General features: G+C 33.7%; 3 protein-coding genes and 1 long non-coding RNA gene across 5 annotated transcripts; 2 read left to right on the top strand and 2 right to left on the bottom strand.

Annotated features, from left to right (window-relative positions):
- Positions 1-116: 116 nt before the first annotated feature.
- Positions 117-5,173, bottom strand: LOC114247942 (uncharacterized). The gene is made up of 6 exons (XM_089730298.1): positions 4,967-5,173; positions 4,631-4,870; positions 4,185-4,287; positions 2,641-2,747; positions 1,862-1,987; positions 117-663 (listed from the first exon to the last, which is right to left on the bottom strand). Exons 1-6 carry the CDS (start codon positions 5,048-5,050, stop codon positions 331-333), a joined length of 993 nt encoding a protein of 330 aa, XP_089586424.1. The 5' UTR covers positions 5,051-5,173; the 3' UTR covers positions 117-330.
- A 618-nt stretch (positions 5,174-5,791) lies between these two features.
- Hsp70-14 (heat shock 70 kDa protein 14-like) lies at positions 5,792-7,366 on the top strand. The gene has a single exon (XM_028181022.2). It carries the CDS (start codon positions 5,919-5,921, stop codon positions 7,338-7,340), a length of 1,422 nt encoding a protein of 473 aa, XP_028036823.2. The 5' UTR covers positions 5,792-5,918; the 3' UTR covers positions 7,341-7,366.
- Positions 7,367-8,713: 1,347 nt separating this feature from the next.
- Positions 8,714-11,670, bottom strand: LOC149502181 (uncharacterized). The gene is made up of 2 exons (XR_016323650.1): positions 11,072-11,670; positions 8,714-9,902 (listed from the first exon to the last, which is right to left on the bottom strand). It is a non-coding gene; the product is annotated as an uncharacterized LOC149502181 (long non-coding RNA).
- Positions 9,153-21,925, top strand: LOC114247920 (Multiple inositol polyphosphate phosphatase 2). 2 transcript variants are annotated; one of them, XM_089730297.1, is made up of 10 exons: positions 9,153-9,291; positions 10,006-10,072; positions 10,236-10,370; positions 10,830-11,005; positions 11,434-11,559; positions 12,072-12,222; positions 12,701-12,801; positions 13,402-13,511; positions 20,835-21,020; positions 21,638-21,925. In XM_089730297.1, the coding sequence occupies exons 3-10, from the start codon at positions 10,259-10,261 to the stop codon at positions 21,804-21,806; spliced, it is 1,131 nt and encodes a 376-aa protein (XP_089586423.1). In that variant the 5' UTR covers positions 9,153-9,291; positions 10,006-10,072; positions 10,236-10,258; the 3' UTR covers positions 21,807-21,925. The 2 variants fall into 2 exon arrangements, with proteins under 2 accessions (XP_089586423.1, XP_028036809.2); XM_028181008.2 differs by lacking the exon at positions 10,006-10,072.
- Positions 21,926-23,313: the final 1,388 nt, after the last annotated feature.

Raw genomic sequence — 23,313 nt, 5'->3', positions numbered from 1 at the left:
AGCTCGCTATTGATAAAACCAAGCCATCAGTATCGGTTAGGTATAATAATATATCAAACGGACATGGGATTCGCTTACTTTTCATGTTTTGTTATCGAATCTCCCGTACGTCGTAATCACATATGTAGGTACTGCGCTAATATTACAAAATCACAAAGAAATATCGCTTTTTATTCAGATATTTTTGTACATCGAACATGCTAGTTTTCTTGAATAAAACTTTAATGTAATAAAAATTTAGATCTTACATCCCCTTGTCTGGTATCTAAATAATGAAAACAAACGAAAGAAAAACGTTTATTTCACAGAATAATGTTACGAAATACCAAACTACATATCTTGAAAATCCTTTTCACTGTACAGCTTTCTCTTCTTCGTAATATTAAAAGAACCTTTCTTCTCTTTTGCTTTGTTATTATTCTGTCCGTAATACATTACTTGTAATGTATTCGTTCTTGAAGCCTTATTCTGGCTCAATGTCATATTAGACCTTGTAGTTTCCAACATTGGATCTAATTCTACCGAATTAGTGTCCGTGTAACGATCTCTATCAACGGAATAAGGACGCTCGACTTGAGTTTCATATTGCGATGGATAAGTACTTTGCGCTAGATATTTTTTAAATTGACTCTGCTTGAGTTTCTCCTCTAGATCTTCGAGGCGCTGCAATTTTATTTTTAATAGTCGTTATGTAATTATGCCGCTTATAATTAGATGGAATTGGGCACGTACGGTTTCGTCAGCAAAATTACGATTTTTTTAAATATGATATAATGAAACAATTATGAATTAAGTTTCGTGTCGTAGTTTATATCATAACACAAACTGTGCTAAACAATACCACCTCCATATTCATATTTTGGAACGATTCCACTACCAGATCTTACGTTCATATTGTACTGTTTTTAAAACAGCACGCAATGAAGCAAACTTATATAGCTCATACGCGAAGTCAATTATAGTGTGACTAAGAGGACCGTTCTCCCTATGTGTAGGTATTTTCTTAGATTGCAGGTACACTCATAAGCATTCTTTAAACGATTTACTTATACCTTTTTTAGCAAAGGAATATTTTTCTATAAACACATCGCGGTAAGTATGACATGAAAAAGAATCTGCAAAACACTAAATCAATGAGATGAGATCGACTTTTTTGGGAATTAAGGCGTGGAGAGCTAGACATGCTCACAGTATTAAGTAGAGCCCGTGAATAATGGAAGCAGTCTACCTTTAGGAACAAGGCTGAACTCTCAATTGCTTAGGACCATCATTTTTTCCTCTCGGTCTAATTATTGGTAGTTTAGGGGGTTATTCCGACTGTGCGCGGAGTAGTAGGACTCCACGTCGAAAAGTATAACAAAACGGTTGAAGGTTGATTTTTTTCGTATGGTCTATGTTTATCGCGAAGCAGTTATCCTGATTCCTTAACCTTAACAATACCGAGGCCGTAAGCTAGTCTATTCATCTACAGGACCTATTTTTATTGATCCAACACATCTAACGTTAACAAACGCTCAAACACCCGTCGCCGAATCCGTCGCTTGCGACGAAGGGCCTGACGAGTAATTAACCCATAGACTCAGCTCACTGAGTTTCTCGCCGGATCTTCTCACTGGGTCGCGTTTCCGATCCGGTGGTAGATTCTGCGAAGCACTGCTCTTGCTAGGGCCACTGTTAGCAACACTTCCGGTTTGAGCCCCGAGAGCTCACCTACACACGCTAGGGTAAGCTGAAATAGCCTATCAAGGCTATCAGTATAGGTAGGGAAAAAAAGAAGCGCTCAAAGGGTTATGGATACTCAATTGTTGACACTAGTCTATCATTAATAGCATATCAATATAACAGGGCCACATTAACAAACCCTTCGATAAGCGTCAATGTTGGCATCAGTACGAGCGGCTTGGTGAGCTAATTGCTCCTGCAACTGCGCTATCTGGGCAGCACCACGTTGTATCTTCTCTTCGTATTCTAGCACTACTACGTTTACCTAGAACATTATGAGCGAAAGGAACAGTGAAAGGCATCTTTCCTTAAAAAAATCGACATTAAAGTATCCATTTGTATTGTTATCCTTATTCTATTTAGTAGTTTCTCTCACTAACACCAACACAAATATTAAAGCATATCTGTGGACACAGGCACAAATAACCAATTAACACTAATGGGCCGTGAGTTCATAAACTTAAAAATTGCCTAAGCTGAAGTCATCGTGGTCTAAAGGATAACATGGCTGCTGCATTCGTATCGAGTGAAGTAACTGTAACGGTGTGAGAGTATAAAGACAAATACCAATTTTTCCAATGAAATACGTACGTGACAAATGTTCACGAATGAATTTCACGATGAACGAATAACATCGTGTAATAAAAATCAAATCTGAAATTTTTTTATAAGCGTATACACTGTTGTAGAGCGTTATGTAAGCCCACGTGTGTGGGTACCACTACCCTACCTATTTCTGCCGTAACCCGGTAATGCGTTTCGGCTTAAAGGGTAGGGTTGCTGTTATACTGTAAAATTTGAGACAATTGTCTCAAGATGGGCGGCGGCATTGACGTGGCTGATGTCTATGGGCTCCAATGGTGACTTAAGTGGGCGATTAGGTCGTGCACCGATCTCAGCAATAAAAACAAAACCTACCTTCTCTCTATGTTCAGCTTCCAAGTCCTTAATTTTAGAACGAAGCTCTTCAATGACGCAAGTGTACTGTGCCACTTTCGCGTCCGATTCATGCTGGATTTCATGTACTATACAAGTTAGAACAGACGAAATGCATTGTTAGAAACTGCATAGCTACATAGTTGATAGCAGAAACTCCAGTGGTTTTTTTAAAGATACGGACATATATATTTTATTTTTTACCTATTCTAGTAACCTCGAGGGGTTATATTAGATTCTTCGGGTGAGGGTATATTTAGTTACGTGATGGCTGGTTTGGCAAACGAAAAGGACAAATACACTAGAACAGGGATTGTTCGTATCCCCACTTAGAATCGAGTAGGGTCAGCAAATTAAAAAAAAACGCACTAGACCTGTTTTTGGAGACAAACAACCTTTTTTATGATTGAAGGATTACTGGTGGACCGGAGGCCTTTCCAGTTTCACCAGGACAAGTGGGCGAGCAAAAGCTCAGCCGGGAGGGATGGGATTTGCTAACAGCTGCCCGAGCGCCTCCGAAGGAGACCTAACAACTGAAGAACAGCTTCTTCGCGAATTAATAAAAATAACCTGCTTTTGCAGCGTCAAGATTAGGGCTGTTACCGGCATGAATAACGAAGATCATCCCAATCGCTGTCGTCGACGCGGCAGGCAACTAAACCTTTGAAGTCAGGCGTCAACTACTTTTATTAATACTGAGGGAGTCTCGTTAAATCAAAATGAACGGTTGTCTTTGATGACAACACAGGCAGGTATTTGATGGTAATTCTCTCAAATTACTCCGCGAGCAGCCCCATCTTTCGTGAATCTCATTCCAAATTCTACCAGCCACCTACAGATCAGGCAGGGTCTCAGGGATGGAAAAACATTGGCAAGAGATTAATAATAGACGGCAAATGACAAGTATGGCATTCCATTAATTAACAAAAGCATTTTTTTTTTGTTTTGGTGGGTAGACGAGCTCTCGGCCTACCTGATGTTAAGTGGTTACCGGTATAACGTAAATGCCGTTACCCACCTTAAGATATTAGTTATATCGTCTCCGTATAGTTAAAACGGCTGCCCCACCCTTCAAACCGAAACGCATTACTGCTTGACGGCAGAAATAAGCAGACTGGTGGTATATACGCGTACGGAATAACAGTAGGTCTTAGCACCATTTGAAAAGTCCTTTTTCTATTCACACTGGGGACATTCATTATAGATGCTTCCCCTAAGTAGGACTGTGCATAGGATAATTGAGGTGGAAAATGTTTCATGAAAATTCGTTTGAATATGAGATTTTGTAGTTTACATTTATTGTTTTCGGTAACACACTACTTGTTTATTTAGATTTTTAATTATGAACGTAAATTTGGACAACGCAGCCCTTGTGCGGTCCGTTGTCTTTTTATTGTCCATAAAGAAGTAAGCGTCCAATAGATTGAGGTAACGAAGTTTTAATTAAAGTATTTCGCTAGCTGTTACTAACACAAAATACTAAATATAACTAAGAAGTTCATTTAATTATAAAATAAAATACTGACTTTTATTTTCGTTCAGCGCACGCATTTCCTCCATTTCCTTTTCATAATTGTTACGTAGCTCTTCCAAACTAATTTCATTCTTCATTAATAAATTTTCTTTATCCTAAAGTTTCGCGAATTGACAGCTTAGATTGGTTGATTAAAAAATTATCCGATCACTAACTATTTCATTTATTCGTAATTATATATTCTCATTAAATAAGTAATAATAAAAATAGATTATTGTTGTGAAGGGTAAAAGTAAGAGTGGCGCCAATGTAGCAACTATAAACGTAACATTGATTCATAATAGAAACAGGCGGTTGCTGATGACGACTGATATGGAAAATTGTCTTCATTGATATCCTTTAATATTATGCCATTCATGGAAAGTTATAGAACTTTATTAGACTAAATTGCCCTTCGAATGTAAATTAAAATGTACTCAAATTTTAAAATATACATACCTTCTCAAAACTATTAATAGTTTTTTCTCTCAAAAGTATTTCGTCTTTTAATTTTTTTACATCTCTTTTTAAATACACCAATTGAGATACAGTTTCTTGTAAATTTCCTATCATTTCACGCGATGTCAATAAGCGGTAGCGATGTGATTTTTCTAATTCACGGGTTTCTTTCAAATCTACTTCCAATTTTTTATTTATTTCATGAATTTTCCTGATTTCCTCCCTGTCTTTGTAAAATTCCTGTAAGTATACAAATTAAGCATTAGTGAATTTATTGACGATACAAGAACTAAACATATTATGAAATTATACCTAGTTATATGAATTCTTACTTACTAGTTTACATTTAGTTAAATTTTGTACAATACTTTCAAAACGATCAAGGTTTGTGGTTGACTTATCGCCTAAATTATGAACCATTCCGATATTGGACAGTTTGCAAATTAAATAAAAAATTTATATTTTTAACATTGATGTAGCTGAAAACGATTAAAGAAATCTTTTAATTATAATTGCTTAACTTTTTAAGCTGCCGCTAATTTAAGCAATGCCGCTATTTTATAGACGTATGTATATATATTTTTAAGGGATTTTATGACCTGGTAACTGAGACCTTTAAGTCATGTCTTATTTTAATTTATATTCATATTTTTATGAAAAATGAAATTATGGTGTGAAATGAAATGAAGATGATTAATTTGAGACATTAATCAACTGGGATGAAATTAAATGAAATGAAATTGACTTTTTGGCGGTAACGCGAGAAGCGAAGTTGTGTGAATTATTATATTTTGTCTATTTAGTGTTTCTTCAGGTTTAAATATGTAATAACCATGGTTTATAAACTGTTTAGTATATGTGAAAGTAAACACATGTGGGAAAATTTAACAAAGCCGCTGGAAGTAGCTTCTCAGGAGCTTCTAAAAAGTCCACTGAAAAGTCTCATTAAATAACCACCATTTTACTGAGATTATATTTCATGCCATATCATCTCATCTCATTTCATTTAGCTTGATGTCAACTGATGAATGTTTTAAATTAATCAAATCCACTCACTTCAGATTTCACTCCACATAATTTTTCAAAAAAATTATACATAAATGATTACCGTGTATGGTATGATATCTTTGTCTTTTCAGTTGTAAAAATAGAACTACTCTCAACTAAGTCACTGTCAAATGCCGGATGCCAGTTATCTATGGTTAAACGATACAAATGTGCATGTGATTTTTATTTGAATTATTATGAACTTTTAGTATTGTTAATAGTACAATTATCTATTTAAAATATGGCATCAGCTTACGGAATACATTTGGGCAATAGTACAGCATGCTTAGCATCGTTTACGAACGGCACAATATCTGTGATAGCCAATGACGCCGGCGATCGTGTCACCCCCGCAATAATTGCTCTAAATGGTACAGAATGGGAAATTGGCCTTCCAGCAAAGTCAGGACAAGCGTCATCGAAGTCAATTATTAAGCACAATAAACGGCTAATGAACTGTGATTTCAATGAAGATGATTTGTCATATGTTGAGTTATCATCATCGTGCCAAATTCAGAACGACGAAAAACTTGTATATGAATTCCAGACAAGCGAAACTACATTATACTCTAGTCCTGATAACATCGCCACTAAAATTTATGCTAAACTATTTACGATTGCTAGTCATTCTGTGAAGAATGAGGGTGATCTTAAATTGGTGCTCGCTGCCCCACTACATTGGTCAAATGAAAGCAGAGAACGCTTAGTAAAATGCGCAGAACTGGCGGGATTCGAGGTACTTCAAGTGATTAGTGAACCAGCTGCTGCTTTATTAGCCTATAACATTGAAGAAAATCTAGAAGATGTGAATGTACTTATTTATCGACTTGGTGGATCATCTTGTGATGTATCTATTGCCAAAGTATCAGCTGGTTTTGTTAGTGTTGAAAAAAATATTTTTCGTTCGGATTTAGGCGGACAGTACTTGACAAAAGATCTTGCTGATTTTATTGCACAAGAATTTAAACAGAAGTGGAAGTTAGACCCTCAGGAAAGTAGAAGAGCAATGGCCAAACTTTTAAACCATGCTGATAACTGTAAAAACGTTTTATCTACTTTAAATTCAGCTCATGTATTTATTGAGTCATTGCTTGATGGTGTTGACTGGAGCCAAAATGTGTCTCGGGCTAGATTTGAGAATATAATATCATCAAAAATAGCTTCCTATGTAGAGCCTGCCGAGAAGCTAATACAAAGTTTTGATGGTAAAATTAGCAAAATTGTGTTATGTGGAGGGAGTATGAAGATACCTAAATTACAGTCTACCATTGCAAATTTGCTTCCTGATGCTGAAGTTCTGTCGGGTATAAACCCAGATGAGGTAATAGCTATTGGTTGTGCTAAAGAGGCAGGGTTGTTATTAGATGTTCCAGAATTTTCTATGAACGATTTAAATACAGAAGTTGAATTCTTAGGCAAAGATGTGTATATGAAATATTTAGATCAAACGGTCCACCTGTTTAAGGAAGGTACACCTCCATTTGCACAATTTGTTCAAAGTGTGGAAGCAGAGCAAGAAATAAAAGATATTGATTTCACCTTACACACATCACCTGAAAGTGAGGCTTATGCTACAGAATCATTCAATATTGAGAATCTTAAAAAACCTTTTTCATTAAAAGCAACATTACAACAATCAAGTATAAAATTGGAAGTTGAATAATGGAAAGAATAAATTTTATAATTTTGTCCCATTGTTTCATTTTAATATAATATAACCGGGGACAAGTCACACACACGGTCGCAAACTAGGGTCCCCTGTACTATGGAAACTAAAGACTAATAAAAACACTTGTACATGTTTAAATATATATGCATTTATAGATTTTAAACACCCAGTGAGCAAACAAATTATTCAACACAGTAGTATTTGTCTGATGTGAGAATAAAACACACAACCTCAGTCCAGCAGTCAGGGTTGCTACTGGACTACTTAGTCATGTATGTAACTTTAATGGACAAAATTCCACTTCATTTAAATTTCAGTTGTGAAAATGCATACATACTTACACTATTACTATGGTTTGTTTACAAATAGGTAAGTGCTGCTATCACGCCTATTTCTCTTCGAACTTGCGACTTCTAGTAAGAACGGTGGGAAAGCAATTAAATAGAACAATCAGTATTTCGATTTGATCTATTGAGGGTAACCAGCTATCCCATATGATGTTTCTGAGTTCCAATAAGTACTTTAAAGAAGGTGAACTGAACTTGTTTGTCTATCTACGGTAGTGGTTCTAAAACTTATTTTGTCTACTGCCCACTTTGAGAATAAATTATTTTTAGCGCCCCCATTTTTTCTACCCACTTAGAACCACTATAGTAAGAGCTCAGTCGGTATCTAAAAGTCCTCCTAGATGAAATTACAAATCGTCTGCCAAGCCTATACACAATGCCTCCATTTTTTTCTGGGTCTATTACCGCCCCCCATTAAGCCTACACCACCCACAAGGGGGCATTATTGCCCACCTTGGGAAAGACTGATCTACAGCAATACAATGTAATATGCCCCTTATTGTCATTTCGTTGTCATGGCTGTACTATGATTGATGATAATATTAAAATAAAATCAAATGAGAGAGCTTCTGCCGGGAATTTTACCTCTCTTATTCTTAATGGTGATACGAGTGGATATTTTTTGAAATTCTCCCGAGGTATATTGAGGATCACCAATGTATCAGCCACCAACATTAACGGTTCTGTCACTGTTGATTACCTCATACCGATTACCTGTTTACCATCTGTAAAAGTGCACTCTCTCTCTTCGATCGGTTCCTCACTGCTGAGGATCGTGACTCCGTCCGATTTCGTCAACCAACTGTCTCCATCGATCCCGCCCTGCAGCCCGGTGGAGTGCGTCGCTGATAGGTATCCCCAGTTCCTCGGCTATTTGGTCCGACCATCGTTTGAGACCTCTACCCCTAGGCCTTTTTCCCTCTATTTTACCGGTCACCACAAGGCGTTCCAAATTGCTGGTATCCCTACGTGCAAAAGTGCACATATGTGGGAAAATGAAACAATGCCGCTGGACGCAGCTTTTCAGGTGCTTCCAAAAGTCTCAGTAAATAACCACCATTTTACTGAGATTTTATTTTATCCCATCTTATTTAGTTTCATTTAATATCATCTCAATTGCTCAGAGCTATACAATAATCATCTTCGTCTCATTTTTTATATTTTATCAGAATTTAAGTAGAAAAAATATGCCTTAAAAGTCTCATTACCAGATCATCAAAAAAAAAAAAAACAACCAAATGTCAGAATTGTCACGATTGTCGAACTTCCCAATCACAGATTTGTGAAAATTCTAGCCCGGCTTCAAATGCTTCAATTTATTATCCTAAATAATACACTTAATATTTGAGATTCATTATGATAACAAATAGTAATAAGTAGGCGGGTATATTATTAGATTACTTGATAAATTCTTGTAAAAACAAATTAGGGAAGATAATTAATTATAACTTGCTTAACTATGAAGTTATGTTTGTTCATTTTAGTATCATTTGCATTGTACTGCTCATCTGAATCTAGCAATATTCAAAATCATTTAGGGTCACGCACCCCTTACAGACTTAAAGGAAACAAAAATGATTCTCAAATTAAATATCCAAGTAAGTGTGTACTAAATATTTCATACTAAAAAGGAAACGATAGATTAGAATTTCAGATTAACAGATGAGTGAAGGATGAGCATGTTACTATTTATGTGGGTGTTGTAGGTTCTAAGAAGTATTTAAAAATATATGTATCTAAATAAATTAAAGCAACTTATTTGTCTCTATCAATAATTATTTAAAACCATATTATAATCAAAGATTTTCAGTTATTCGATAAGTCAATGCGCCATGACCGCTGCCTTCTCAGAGCCAGTCATGTCCTTATCCATCCACACGATCTCTTAACACTGTCGTTAGAAGCCTCTAACACTAGGAGCAGTATAGGGACCCTAGTAACCATACTTATAAAATCTTTCAAAAAGTTCAATATGAAATCCAACCAATAGATCAGCCTTTTTGAATTTCTTGCTGGATCTCTTTAGTGGGTCATGATTCAAATCTGCTAGTAGATTCATTTGTGACACAGTTCCCCTTGAGCTGTTAGTCTCCTTTGAAGGTGCTTGAGCAGCTCTTAGAAAATTTCACCCTTCCTGGCCGAGCTGGTGCTCGCCCACTCGTTTTTCTCAACCTAGAAAGGCGTAAGAGCCACAAGTAATCCTCCATTCCTAAAAAAAAAAACATTTTCTAAGTTCATAATTTTAGGGATATGTAATCAGGAAGATTATGAGCCTATATGAGTTTGTTCAACTATTCTGCCCATTTTCTTAGTGAAGCAGTCATGTATTCTATTTTGAAAAATTGGACAACTAAGTCTCAGTTTGCTTTACGTTTAAAGGTGAGTGGTGACATTTACAATGTGATGTGTATCCACTGCAGTAATCATATAATACCAAGTAGACCAAGTGCTTGCCGAAAAAGTTATATGACAATAAACTTGGCATCTGAGTAATGTTATGACTTGAAAAATAATAATTTAATATTATTGTTCATAATTTCAGATTGTAAGGACTCAAAAATATGGATGGTAATAAGACATGGAACAAGATATCCTAATGCTAAGGATATAACAAAAATAAATACACGATTAAAAGAGTTGAAGCTGGAAATATTACTGAGGCATAGGCTTGGCAAAGGTTTTATCATTTTTAAAGTGACTTAATTAATCATTATTAACAGGCAGAAGCAAATATATAACTTTTATAACAATATAAAATTTAGCAAATAAATATATTAATATTAATGTATATGTATATTATATATGTTATAAAATGTAATTACTTTGATACCACATTGTTATCATTTGCCAAGACTTGTGAGAAAGATTCTGAGTATGCGTTCATGTATATTACTAATATCATTTTTGTGCTTTGCTACAGAGATATATAACTGTGTGAGTCACAAATTAGTTGTGCATATTATACCATTAAAAAAAAGCCTCAATATTAAAAATCTAGTAGAAGAATAAATAGATTGTATCATAAACTATCTTAAAAAGTTTCAAATACCCCTAACTATTAGTAAAAAATAAAAAGTTATTAAAATCAACTTTGAATGATTACACTTTTTAGACTTTTTCGTGAATTATTTTATAGGTGAACTATCCAATGAACAAATAAAAAAAATCGAAAATTGGACATGGGACTTGGATTTGGAAAAAGAAAAATTCCTAACATTAGAGGGACAAGATGAAATGATAATTTTAGCAGAAAGAACACGAAAACGATTTCCGGGAGCTGTTAAAGAAAAATATGACAATCAGACATTCCTGGTAAACAAATTTTATAATTAAATATTATTAAACTTATTAAGTATGTAATAAAATATAGTAATTTACCATTTTATTGAAATGCTGTACTATAGGGTGCAGCTTACATTCCTGGTGGGTGTCAGTACCTATGTGAAAGATTTGATATTCATGGTGTGAGCGGACTTGCTATTGTTATACATTTTTGATATTCACAACTCAGTAAAATCTTAGTTTGGATGAAAGTGGAATGGGTCAGTTTTTTTTGCCATTGAAATTAAATAAGCTTACTAGACTTAGAATTCCTGACATTTTTGCCATAGAGTATGTCATGTATTTAAATTTTATTAAACTTGTTTTTAGTCATGGGATTTAGCAATCACCTGAAGACCAGATATTAAAAAATACATTTAAATAGTAAATGTGTATTAATATTTCGCCTCCGTTTATAGTTTCGCTACACGGCAACACAAAGAGCACAACAAAGCGCAAGATATTTTGCAAATGGGCTCTTTGACAAGAAGGAGGCCCAAGATGTATTATTCTCTTCGGCGGCCAAAGTTGACACAGTTTTAAGGGTAAATATTACATAAGTTTAGTATTAAAATGTAAATAAATCATTATTGATGTGAAACATCTATAGCCGCACGTAAAACCGATTTCTGGCGTGGCGATGCATGCCCTGGCGACGCGTCGCCATGTGCAATCCACTGTGCGATTCTCTCCCACTCGATCCGGCGCTAAGCCATCTCTACTGCCATCGCTACACTGAACTCGGATACCTATAGTGTATACTCCGTAGTGTATACAGTGTTGTTTACTACAGTACACATAACCTGTGTTTTACTTGAAAACAAATTATTTTTTCGTAATATTTTATTTTATCATTATGACATATTTAGTTCCTATCACAATCTGTTCTTTTCTGCATATTACTTTTACAAAATAATGTCGATGTTTCACATCTGCCAGGCGTCCCGTGACGGCTCACATTTTTATATTTAAAATTAGCTTGTTTATATTATGGATTTGTGAGATAGACTATTAACTCTTCCATAAAATTTACAACAGAAAATTGTCATTATTTCAGTTTTACAAACACTGTGACAAGTGGCAAAAGCAAGTAAAAAAGAATCCATTAACATACACGGAACAAAAACTCTATGGGATTAGCAAAGAAATGAATGACACAATTAAATCGGTCACGAAAAGGCTTGGTCTAAAAAATTTACTGAGCTTGGGTTCGTAAATATGCTCTTATGTAGCATAACCTTGCTTTGCTATTTGTTATTTTGAGTATATTAACACAAAACTCACTCATTGATTTGAATGATGGAGTCATTGCAGAAAGTGAAAATATAATATTTGTGATAAAAAAAATGAAATACGATTTTATACCGCTTTTTTGCACAAAACGCAATGTAACACAATTGAACAGTGGCCGAAGCGCGGGGTCGACGACCTCGGGTGACAAAGGGGTTCACAAAATACAAACTGAATTAAACCACAATTTCATATTAATTAATGCATATGACTATTGTTTTCCGTTTTCGTTGAGTCTGTAAATTATTCGAAATTTTCGACTTCGAGAAAGAACACCTTACACCCTGTATTATTAAAAATTAACAACGCAACCTAATTGTCTACAAGCTAGTTGCTGTTTTATGTATCCAATAGTGATGACCAAACATTATAATTAACGATTTCTGTGTGTTTCAGATGACGTGAACTTATTGTACAAAGCTTGCGGCTTTGAAACTTCATGGAATAAACATTTCACATCGCCCTGGTGTTACCCTTTTGATGTCAAAAGTGTTCAGGTTTGTCAGTGAAAGTAATTTATTAGCTTCGGCTGTATGTATGATGTAACGGAATTCTTGAACATTAATTTCATAACATCGGATCTCGTTGAAGCAATAGAAGTGGCAGCGGACTGTATTATCAACAACGATGCTCGGGTTTCTAAATCTTGAGGTCGGAAAGTCTAGCTATAGAGGCTTCTGTCTTATCAACTTATTGATAACCTATTCCAATTTGGTTCAGTGCCACGTTCCCGTCTTTCATCCAATTTGATTGTTATTAAAGTATCGTTAAGCCCTCATGAGATATTACCTATTTCTGCATCATTCTCAAGTCCCGTCTGAAGGTCAAGGTCCAGGCTGTCCACGTCCTAGACGACTAAGAGATTCGTAGGAGATAAATCTTCAAATTATATTTCTATACTAATATAAAAAATATTAAAATCTATATTCAATGAATATAGGTATTCTATATTTTTATGAAATCACCTGGACGACGCTGGGTATAGTATCTGCTAATAAATACGAGAGCGTGTTCGTGATTTTACGTGATCCAAGGCACTAAATACCGGGAAAATGTAACATTTAGCAAGGCCTAAATGTGTTTATTTTTTGTTTCAGACAATGGAATATTATCAGGATTTGAAATATTATTGGATGGACGGATACGGTCACGATTTGACTTACCGCCAGGCTTGCGTCTCCATCAAGAATATGTTTGAGAATTTTAGGTGAGTATTCAGTGGACTTGTGAATTGGTGCGGCTCCTATAGTGAAACAGTTTCAAGAAAACGTTACAATACAGTTGATATTTTGATTTCACGTGATGTCCGCGGTCAACGGTGATCAGTCTCCACATGTAGCGTTCTCTATGCTACAGAACCCAGATTACAATCAGCATTTTTCATAACGATACTTAGAAAGCTCTAAAATGTCAGATCACACAATATATTAATAGTAGTTTTATTTTTTCAATTAGAAAGGCAAAGGTGTCATACCATACAGCCTAATCTTTTATATATATGTAAAGAAAAACCTTCATAGTCTAAAACTCTTTAGTTTTATAAAAAGGATTTTTCTTAAATGTCATTCAGTGAAGTTTGACATTAAGTAAAAAGAAAGTTCAGTATGTTATTATAATAATTTTATTAAATTAAGGGCTTTAAATGTTGTTTTCTCATTATACACATAACAGAAAACGCAATTAAGTATTTTATTGTTTATTTATTCTGGAGTACCCAATATCATTATAAAACAACATTTTTTGCAACACCATGAATAAAATGGAAAAATTAAGGTTTGATTTTGCTGTGAAATCAACGGAAGATGGAAAATCAAATGTTATATGCATAACTTCAATTGCTACACCTGATGGACAGATTTTTGGGATACCAACCGAATATCAAAATGCCAACTTTCATGAAGAAATTACAAAAACTTCAAATTATGCAAAGATAAAAAAATCTTTAAACAAAAGACACCAAACCAGAAAAGTATGGATTACTTTGACAAATGATATGTCAAGAATTTATTTAGACGAGGATCAAAATTTACAATTTGATGATTTTTATTCGGAGAGCAATGCTAAGTCTATAATTGACGATTCGAATCAGAACGTTGAAAAATTATTAGAAAAAATGCTTGAAGAAAAAATAAATAAAACTGAAACTCAAAAATTAAACAAAATTTCTAAGGAATTCATCATTGAAAATTTTTCTGGGAGAAATCCAAACGCTTCACAATGGATTAAAGATTTCAATAAGGAATGTGAGCGTTTTAAAATAAAAGAAGACAAAAACAAAATAGAAATTTAAAATTTTTTTTTGGAGTACAGTAGTGTAGATTGGTATAATTGTATGTTAATGAAATTGAATATAGACTCAGAATGGAAAAATGGGAAGAAAATTTTTGCAGGACATTTGCAAGCAAAGGCTGGTCACCCGTTAAATATGCTCTAGCTTTCAAATATCAAGTTGGATCTTTACTTGACTATGCTTTAAAAAAAGAAAAATTGTTGCTAGAAGTCAGGAAGTCGATTGATACTGGGACACTCATAGACCTGATAGCATTCGGATTACCTAATTATGTTGCTGACAAAATAGATAGGGAAAACATACAGGGAACAGAAGATCTTTATAACGAAATCGGAAGACTAGAACATCTTGTTGGGAAAAATAAATTTGATAATAAATTTGATATTAAATATTCAGATACTACATATTATTATAGAAAAAATAAAGAAACAAAACCTTGCTTAATATGTTTAAAGGAAAAAAAAGGTAAACGTTACCATCCCGAAGAAAGCTGTTGGTTTAAGGAAAATAATAAAAAAACAGTTGTACGAAACATAAATAATTCTGAATTGGAAATCGAATTAAATGAGAAGAATCCAAAAAACTAGAGGTGCCACCATTAATAAAAGTCAAGTTAACATTAAATGATACTTTATCTGGAATTTATGATTCTGGGTCAAATGTGTCTTTGATCAATGCAAAATTATTGAAAATACAACCCAAAGAAAATTCAGGTGATATAGAAAAAGTTAATTTGAAAACTATTAATGGTGAGAAAAAAACAAAAGGTATTGTAACATTAAAAATAAAAATCTATAATATTGAAGGTTTTATGGATGTATTTATAATGATAACGTCAACTTTAATTATGATTTTTTAATTGGTTTGGATTGTATAAAAAAATTCAAACTAATACAAACGGAAGAACTAAAAATTAAACAATGCTACAATTCAGAAGAAAATCTGAAAGATAAAAAAAGCTATAATTATTCTCCTACAACTGTCGAAATTCCTAATGTACTAGGTAACAGAAATGAAGGAAGTTTTTCAGAACCTGAAGTATTAAAAAAAGAAATTAATTCTACACACCATTGTGAGATTAACTTTAATGAACACATAAACTCGGAAGGATTTGAAATAGTTGTAAGCCATCTTGATGGCTACCAGCAGTCGGAAATTAATAAATTAGTAGAAAAATATAAACCAGTCTTCGCCAAAGATAAGTATGACGTGGGGACAGTAAAAGATTATGAAGCTCATATTGACTTAATGGTGGATAAGTATTGTTTCAAACGTCCCTACAGATGCACGGTTGAAGATAGAAAAGAAATAGAAACTCAAATATCGACATTATTAAAAAGGAATTTGATCGAGGAGTCTTACAGCCCATTTGCTGCTCCAGTAACTCTGGCATATAAAAAAGAAGATGGGAGAAAATCAAGGCTATGTATAGATTTCAGAGAATTGAACAAAATAATTGTACCCCAATTACAACCATTTCCATTGATAGAGGATTTAATGGTAAAAACTGTAAATTGTAAATATTTTTCAACCCTTGACATAAATTCAGCTTTTTGGTCAATTCCAATGAAAATTCAAGACAGATACAAAACTGCATTTGTTACACAAGAAGGCCATTTTCAATGGACGTGTCTTCCATTTGGAATAAAGACAGCGCCTGCCATTTTCCAAAGAATATTGAGTAACGTAATTAGGAAACATAAACTTTCGAGTTTTGTAGTGAATTTTATAGATGACATTTTAATTTTTTCGAAAACTTTTAAAGAGCATTTAATGCACCTATCAAGACTACTGGAAGCAATACTAACAGAAGGATTTAGACTGAAATTTTCGAAATGCAGTTTTGCAAATAATTCCGCCAAATATTTAGGTCATATAATAGAAAATAATTCAGTTAAACCTCTAAAAGATTACCTAACCGCTGTAAAAAAGTTCCCAGTTCCAGAAACAAGAAAAAATATACGTCAATTCTTAGGAAAAGTAAACTTTTACCACAAAGGAGACTGAAACGATTACATACATTTTTGGGCCCGAATGTAACGTGATGAAACTAATATGAATTAATAGATTCAGATTTATCAGTACCTTGCTGAAAATTATAAAAGTTTTCTCAATCTGAGAGCCGAGTTAATAAAGATTTAGTAAAAGTTAGGTTATGTTACAATCTCTTTAAACGAGCTGAATAATAACTTATATAATCATAAGTAAATGTTTATTATATCCATTGGATAATCTTTTAAATGTCATATTATGAATGAATATCAATGATATATATCAGGTATGGAATATGGAATTGCTATCCCACAATTCACACAGCGATCCATAATTTCAACAGTATCCATTAGTGTAGAAGCAACTGTCGTACAAGGCTGGCAGAGTTGGAATCCGTAATAATAAAGCAGTGATCGTTGAAAATATAAAAACAGCCCGATAGATACACACTCAAAATGCGTCGAAGATACAAAAAGAGTAGAGTAGAAAAAACCAACAAGCGCCAAAAAATAATTGTATAATCTATGAACAAACGTCATGCTTCAACTTAGTGTCAAAGCTGTCATCAAAAATGCAATCGATTTTAATCGATTTGAAATCGATAATCATATTACTTTGCTAAGTAATAATAGACTTTTTCTTCATTTATGTATATAATCGCAATTAAATCCGGCGCATACCGCACTTGAATACAACAAGTATAAATCCCTCATTTAATTACTTTGCATTAATTACCTAGTGCAATGTTTTTTTTTATAATCCTGTAATCGATTAATTAAATCGATCACACCGTTATACCGACAAAAACTAACTTTCTCATTTTTCTCCGGTCCCAGAAAGAGGATCGAGGTGATTTTTTATATTCTTATATAACAAAATATGACAAATTTTTTAGACTACATTCCAAGTTATTACATTTTTGGCCCACGATTTTCCGTCTCCTTTGTACCTCATAGTGCAATTATACTAGACCCGTTACACAATCTGTTGCGAAAGGATGTGAAGTTTATCTGGTCTACAGAATGTCAGAAATCATTTGATAAAATAAAAGAACTGCTATGTTCAGAACCAGTTTTAAAGATTTTCGATCCTGAATTACCGATAAATATTTACACGGATGCAAGTATCAAAGGAGTGGGAGCGGTGCTAAAACAAGAAGAAAAAAATGGTATAAGTAAACCTGTTTCTTATTTTTCAAAAAAACTAACAGAGGCCCAGAAGAAAAAGAAGGCAATATATCTAGAATGTCTGGCAATAAAAGAAGCTGTGAAATATTGGCAGCACTTGCTTATGGGAAGAGAATTTATAGTATATTCAGATCATAAACCATTAGAGAATATGAATGTTAGAGCCAGAACTGATGAAGAACTAGGGGATTTGATGTACTATTTATCTCAATATAATTTTGAAATAAAATATTATCCAGGAAAATCGAATCAGGAAGCAGATTGTTTGAGCAGAAATCCTGTTCTAGTCTTATGAAAACACTGATGATTTTTTAAGAGTGGTAAATTTAATAAGCCTAAATGACATAAAAAATTATCAGAACACAAATACAGATCTACGAAATGGAAAACATATCTTCGAAAATGGAATATATTACAAGTTAAACAGAAGAAGAAAAAAAATCGTACTTACAGAAGAATTTAGTAAGAATTTCATATAAGTTGTTCACAACAGCTACTGCCATATAGGGAGATCGCAATTAATAAAAAAAATTACGCCTTTTTACGAGGCCTAAAATATGATCGCAAACATTAAAAATATTTGCGAAAATTGTGAAATTTGTATAAGGAATAAGTCAAGAATAAAGTCAAGATTTGGATTAATGTCACATTTGGGTCCAGCAACACGTCCATTCGAGATAGAATCTATTGACACAGTTGGAGGTTTTGGAGGGTCACGATCTACAAAAAAATATATGCATCTTTTAGTATATCATTTTACGAGATATGCATTTATTTTAACATCTAAGAACCAAAACTCTGGAGATTTTATAAAACTTATACAAAGTGTGACACAAAACTATAATATTGACATAGTATTAACAGACCAATATCCTGGCATAAATTCGAAAGAATTTAAAGATTTTCTGAAAAAGGAAAATATTACAATGGTTTTCACTGCTGTAAATGCACCATTTTCAAATGGGCTTAATGAGAGATTGAATCAAACTTTAGTTAATAAGATTCGATGTAAAATTAATGAAAATAATAAAAAAATAGCATGGACATCGATTGCACAGAAATGTGTGGAAAAATACAATGAAACTGAACACACGGTCACGCGGTTTGCCCCTAAATACCTTTTGGAAGGTAAAAATGTGGATGTTTTACCACTGGAACTAAAAGCAAATGGTACAATTGAAGATCTTGAGAGAGACAGAAAATTAGCTTTTGAGAATACAGTTAAATCTCACAATTATAACAAAAAAGCATTTGATATTAATAGAAAAGAATGTGAACTGAAAGTTGGAGACCAAGTTTATGTAGACAATGGAAATCGATTAAATAGGAAAAAAATGGATGAATTGAGAATTGGACCCTTCAAAATTCTAAAAAAGATTTCAAATTCAATATATTTAGTTGATATCGGACACAAAAAAATGGAATCGAACCTCTATCACATTACAAAATTATCTCCAGTATCAGTTCCTACATGAACAATTACACGTAATTGTTTCCCTAAAGGGAGGAGATGTAAAGAAAAACCTTCATAGTCTAAAACTCTTTAGTTTTATAAAAAGGATTTTTCTTAAATGTCATTCAGTGAAGTTTGACATTAAGTAAAAAGAAAGTTCAGTATGTTATTATAATAATTTTATTAAATTAAGGGCTTTAAATGTTGTTTTCTCATTATACACATAACAGAAAACGCAATTAAGTCTTTTATTGTTTATTTATTCTGGAGTACCCAATATCATTATATATATATATATTCAGACATTTTGGAGGATCCTTCCTAGGTCAGGTAACTTAAATATTAAGTGTATTATCTATGCAAGCAACGAATTTGTTTCGATGCCAATCGAGCGATGACGGCAGATAACGGCAACATTGTGGCTCGCATGCACTAGGTGGCACGATTTTGCTTCGTTTGTCGTGTCCGGATGCGACATAGTAATATGTATTTGTCTGACTATTAATAGCATCGTCAGACATCATAGGGGCGAATAGGATAGAGTTAAGAGAAAGATGTTTTGTTGTCTTAGAACAATTTAGAAATCTTGACATTAGCAAACGAAAACGACTGACAGTTCTTAGAACGGAGGCACCGCTCTTAAAGAAGGCTGGTTGGTCAGTGTAAAATCTATCGTCTATGCGCGCCTCCATCGTTTAGGGTCTGTCGTAGCACGAAGTTAGCCGAGTTCCGACGACATCGCGATCGTGTTGTCACCTCTCGGAAATCGTGCCGCGTCTCGTTTTGCTGCCAAACTAATGACGGTCTCCGACATATATTTAACAAATGCACCAACAAGTCATTATATTATTTCTGACGAAGTAGTTGTACAGGGTGTCCCAGAACTCAACGTCAATTTTGAAATTTTCAGATTAGATAGTTTAACAAATAGTCTTAATTCTAGAAAACTTGGGGGCAGTTGTGTCTTTATTTTTGACTGTGGTTCTAGAAATGTTAGTTAGGGTTACGGTTTTAAAGTTTAAATGAACAAAAATAATAAAAATTAACCACAATAACCGAAAAATGGTTACAGTTTGACCAAATTTCTAGGTTTTTCTTAAATGCCCATAATTTCCAAACTGCATAGGATAGATTTTTTTTCTGATTTTTCTCATGTTGGTTACAATCAATCCTGTCACCCCGTTTCGGCTTGACGTTGAGTTCTGTGACACCCTGTATATGATAATTAAAACTACTTTTATGGCTTAATACGGTAGTTTTTGTGGTAATTAAAATTTTATAGTATTCGGAACCTGGAAATAATATAATGACTTGTTGTTGTGTTGTTATTGTTGTTGTTCTTCTTCACGCACGAGCGCCAAATCTACGGTTAGGAGTCAAAGTGGTCGCCATGGCCGAAATCGGTCGGATGAATCATCATCATCATGTTCTTCTTCTGATTCATAAGTAAGACAGCCTACTTACTTACTATCTCTTACTTGCACTTTTCGTTGAAGATCATCCTGACGCTCAAAAAATTCTAAATAGATCTAACCGTTTGTCATTGGTATTGCCATTTATAATTTTTTTCTAATTACTTCAAAATGACATTAAAATACAATTTTACAGTTCAAAAGGGGGTCCCAGCGCTTCATTCCTGTTCACACATTCCGGAACGATATTAAAAATATTAACACACTTGGAACTTTTCAAGCCTCGTTCGCACTTGAGAGGCAACAAAAACGTACCGGACAGAACTTGGAGGGCTTCAGACATCGATTGCTTCGGAGCTAATCTAGCGCTGGTTTTGTACAGGTCTGTGCTAACACTTAAGTAACACGGAAGCATCTAGAGTGAAGCTAATACGGCTCATATAAATTTAAACAGCTGTCTTATAGGTCCAAGTCTAAACTGTCCGTAGCGGTTGTTTTAAAAAAATACAAATAGTTTAAGCATGTATAGAAAAAAATATCTTTGCGAACTAACCCATAGACACAGCCCAATGAGTTTCTCGCCGGATCTTCTTAGTGGGTCGCGATTCCGATCCGGTGGTAGATTCGGCGAAGCACTGCTCTTGCTAGGACTAGTGTTAGCAAATTCTCTCAGGTTGAGCCCGTGAACTCACGGCGTAGCTGGAATTAGGCTTCCAGAGAATAATTACGGGAAAAAAACATAGAAATAAGTAGGCTGGTGTTATATATCCTTACGGGCTGTCGAGACGCCCTACAACCAGTCTCTTTTAAGGTTGTTTTTTTAAAATGTCTTTAGCAGTTACTGTATGGAGCGTACTACTGTAATACAGGTTTCTATCTCTGATAGACTTTGTTTCTTTGAAAATCGTAGGTAATAATTTCTGAACTTTATCTTAATTTTATTAAACTCTAAACCTGAGACTATGGAGCCGCAAGTATTGAAATTAAATCTCTTTTCAGATGTAAAGGTGTAGACTACGTGCTTGCGTTGCATCAAGAGCGCGTCGTCAAACTGCCGATGTGCGAAACAGAGCTTTGTCCATTAAAAACGCTAAAGGAATTTTTTCATAAATCCATTTACGAATGCGATTACACCGACATGTGCAGTTTGAAGAAGGACGATCTATAGATCGTGACGAAAAGGAAATTGCTTTAAAAAAAAAAGCAACTGCTTAATCAAATCTCAAAAATATTAAAACGTTGAATGAATTGGAGAAGTCGAAAAACCAATAAAAATTTTCAAGACGTGTATTTTGTTTGATTATTTAAAAAAAATTTTGTAAGGCTGTAAAAATTAAAGGAGACGGAAAATCGTGGGCCAAAAATGTAATAACTTGGAATGTAGTCTAAAAAATTTGTCATATTTTGTTATATAAGAATATAAAAAATCACCTCGATCCTCTTTCTGGGACCGGAGAAAAATGAGAAAGTTAGTTTTTGTCGGTATAACGGTGTGATCAATTTAATTAATCGATTACAGGATTATAAAAAAAAACATTGCACTAGGTAATTAATGCAAAGTAATTAAATGAGGGATTTATACTTGTTGTATACAAGTGCGGTATGCGCCGGATTTAATTGCGATTATATACATAAATGAAGAAAAAGTCTATTATTACTTAGCAAAGTAATATGATTATCGATTTCAAATCGATTAAAATCGATTGCATTTTTGATGACAGCTTTGACACTAAGTTGAAGCATGACGTTTGTTCATAGATTATACAATTATTTTTTGGCGCTTGTTGGTTTTTTCTACTCTACTCTTTTTGTATCTTCGACGCATTTTGAGTGTGTATCTATCGGGCTGTTTTTATATTTTCAACGATCACTGCTTTATTATTACGGATTCCAACTCTGCCAGCCTTGTACGACAGTTGCTTCTACACTAATGGATACTGTTGAAATTATGGATCGCTGTGTGAATTGTGGGATAGCAATCCATATTCCATACCTGATATATATCATTGATATTCATTCATAATATGACATTTAAAAGATTATCCAATGGATATAATAAACATTTACTTATGATTATATAAGTTATTATTCAGCTCGTTTAAAGAGATTGTAACATAACCTAACTTTTACTAAATCTTTATTAACTCGGCTCTCAGATTGAGAAAACTTTTATAATTTTCAGCAAGGTACTGATAAATCTGAATCTATTAATTCATATTAGTTTCATCACGTTACATTCGGGCCCAAAAATGTATGTAATCGTTTCAGTCTCCTTTAAGTCATTTTTTTTCACAATAAAAAACTATTAAACAAAATTTTAAGATATTCGGTGAACTGAAAGAGGAGAAAAATATATTTTCCTTGCCTATTGATCGATAGATTTGAATTGTAAGACTTTTGTATGTGAATAGTATTTTGAATTCAAAGAAAATGTCTAAGATGAAATTAAGTTATTTTAGTATTTAAATGAACGAGTTGAGATACATCAGTTAACTATTTTGAGAGAATTATTATCTACAAGTTAGCTTTACAAGCTTACTTATTATAACTAGGAATAGTAAAATGAGATTCCTGTGTTTTAGTTTACGTTGTTACTTAAAAAATAAAAAATAACCACATTAATTTGTCAGTTTTTTTCACACCTTTATTTAATTTAAATAATTGTGGGTTTTTGC

Source organism: Bombyx mandarina, chromosome 10 (genome assembly GCF_030267445.1).
Source record: "Bombyx mandarina strain Sakado chromosome 10, ASM3026744v2".
Classification (NCBI taxonomy): Eukaryota; Metazoa; Arthropoda; class Insecta; order Lepidoptera; family Bombycidae; genus Bombyx; species Bombyx mandarina.
This window is presented reverse-complemented; position numbering and strand designations above follow the sequence as displayed.

Coding starts and splice junctions, on each gene's coding strand:
- LOC114247942 (XM_089730298.1), bottom strand. CDS start 5,050: ATGGTTCATAATTTAGGCGATAAGTCAACCACAAACCTTGATCGTTTT. Junction 4,288..4,630: donor CTATTAATAGTTTTGAGAAG/GTATGTATATTT, acceptor GCGAAACTTTAG/GATAAAGAAAATTTATTAAT. Junction 664..1,861: donor ACATTGACGCTTATCGAAGG/GTTTGTTAATGT, acceptor ATAAAATTGCAG/CGCCTCGAAGATCTAGAGGA.
- Hsp70-14 (XM_028181022.2), top strand. CDS start 5,919: ATGGCATCAGCTTACGGAATACATTTGGGCAATAGTACAGCATGCTTA.
- LOC114247920 (XM_028181008.2), top strand. CDS start 9,153: ATGAAGTTATGTTTGTTCATTTTAGTATCATTTGCATTGTACTGCTCA. Junction 11,560..12,071: donor AAGTTGACACAGTTTTAAGG/GTAAATATTACA, acceptor TCATTATTTCAG/TTTTACAAACACTGTGACAA. Junction 21,021..21,637: donor CTAGCGCTGGTTTTGTACAG/GTCTGTGCTAAC, acceptor ATCTCTTTTCAG/ATGTAAAGGTGTAGACTACG.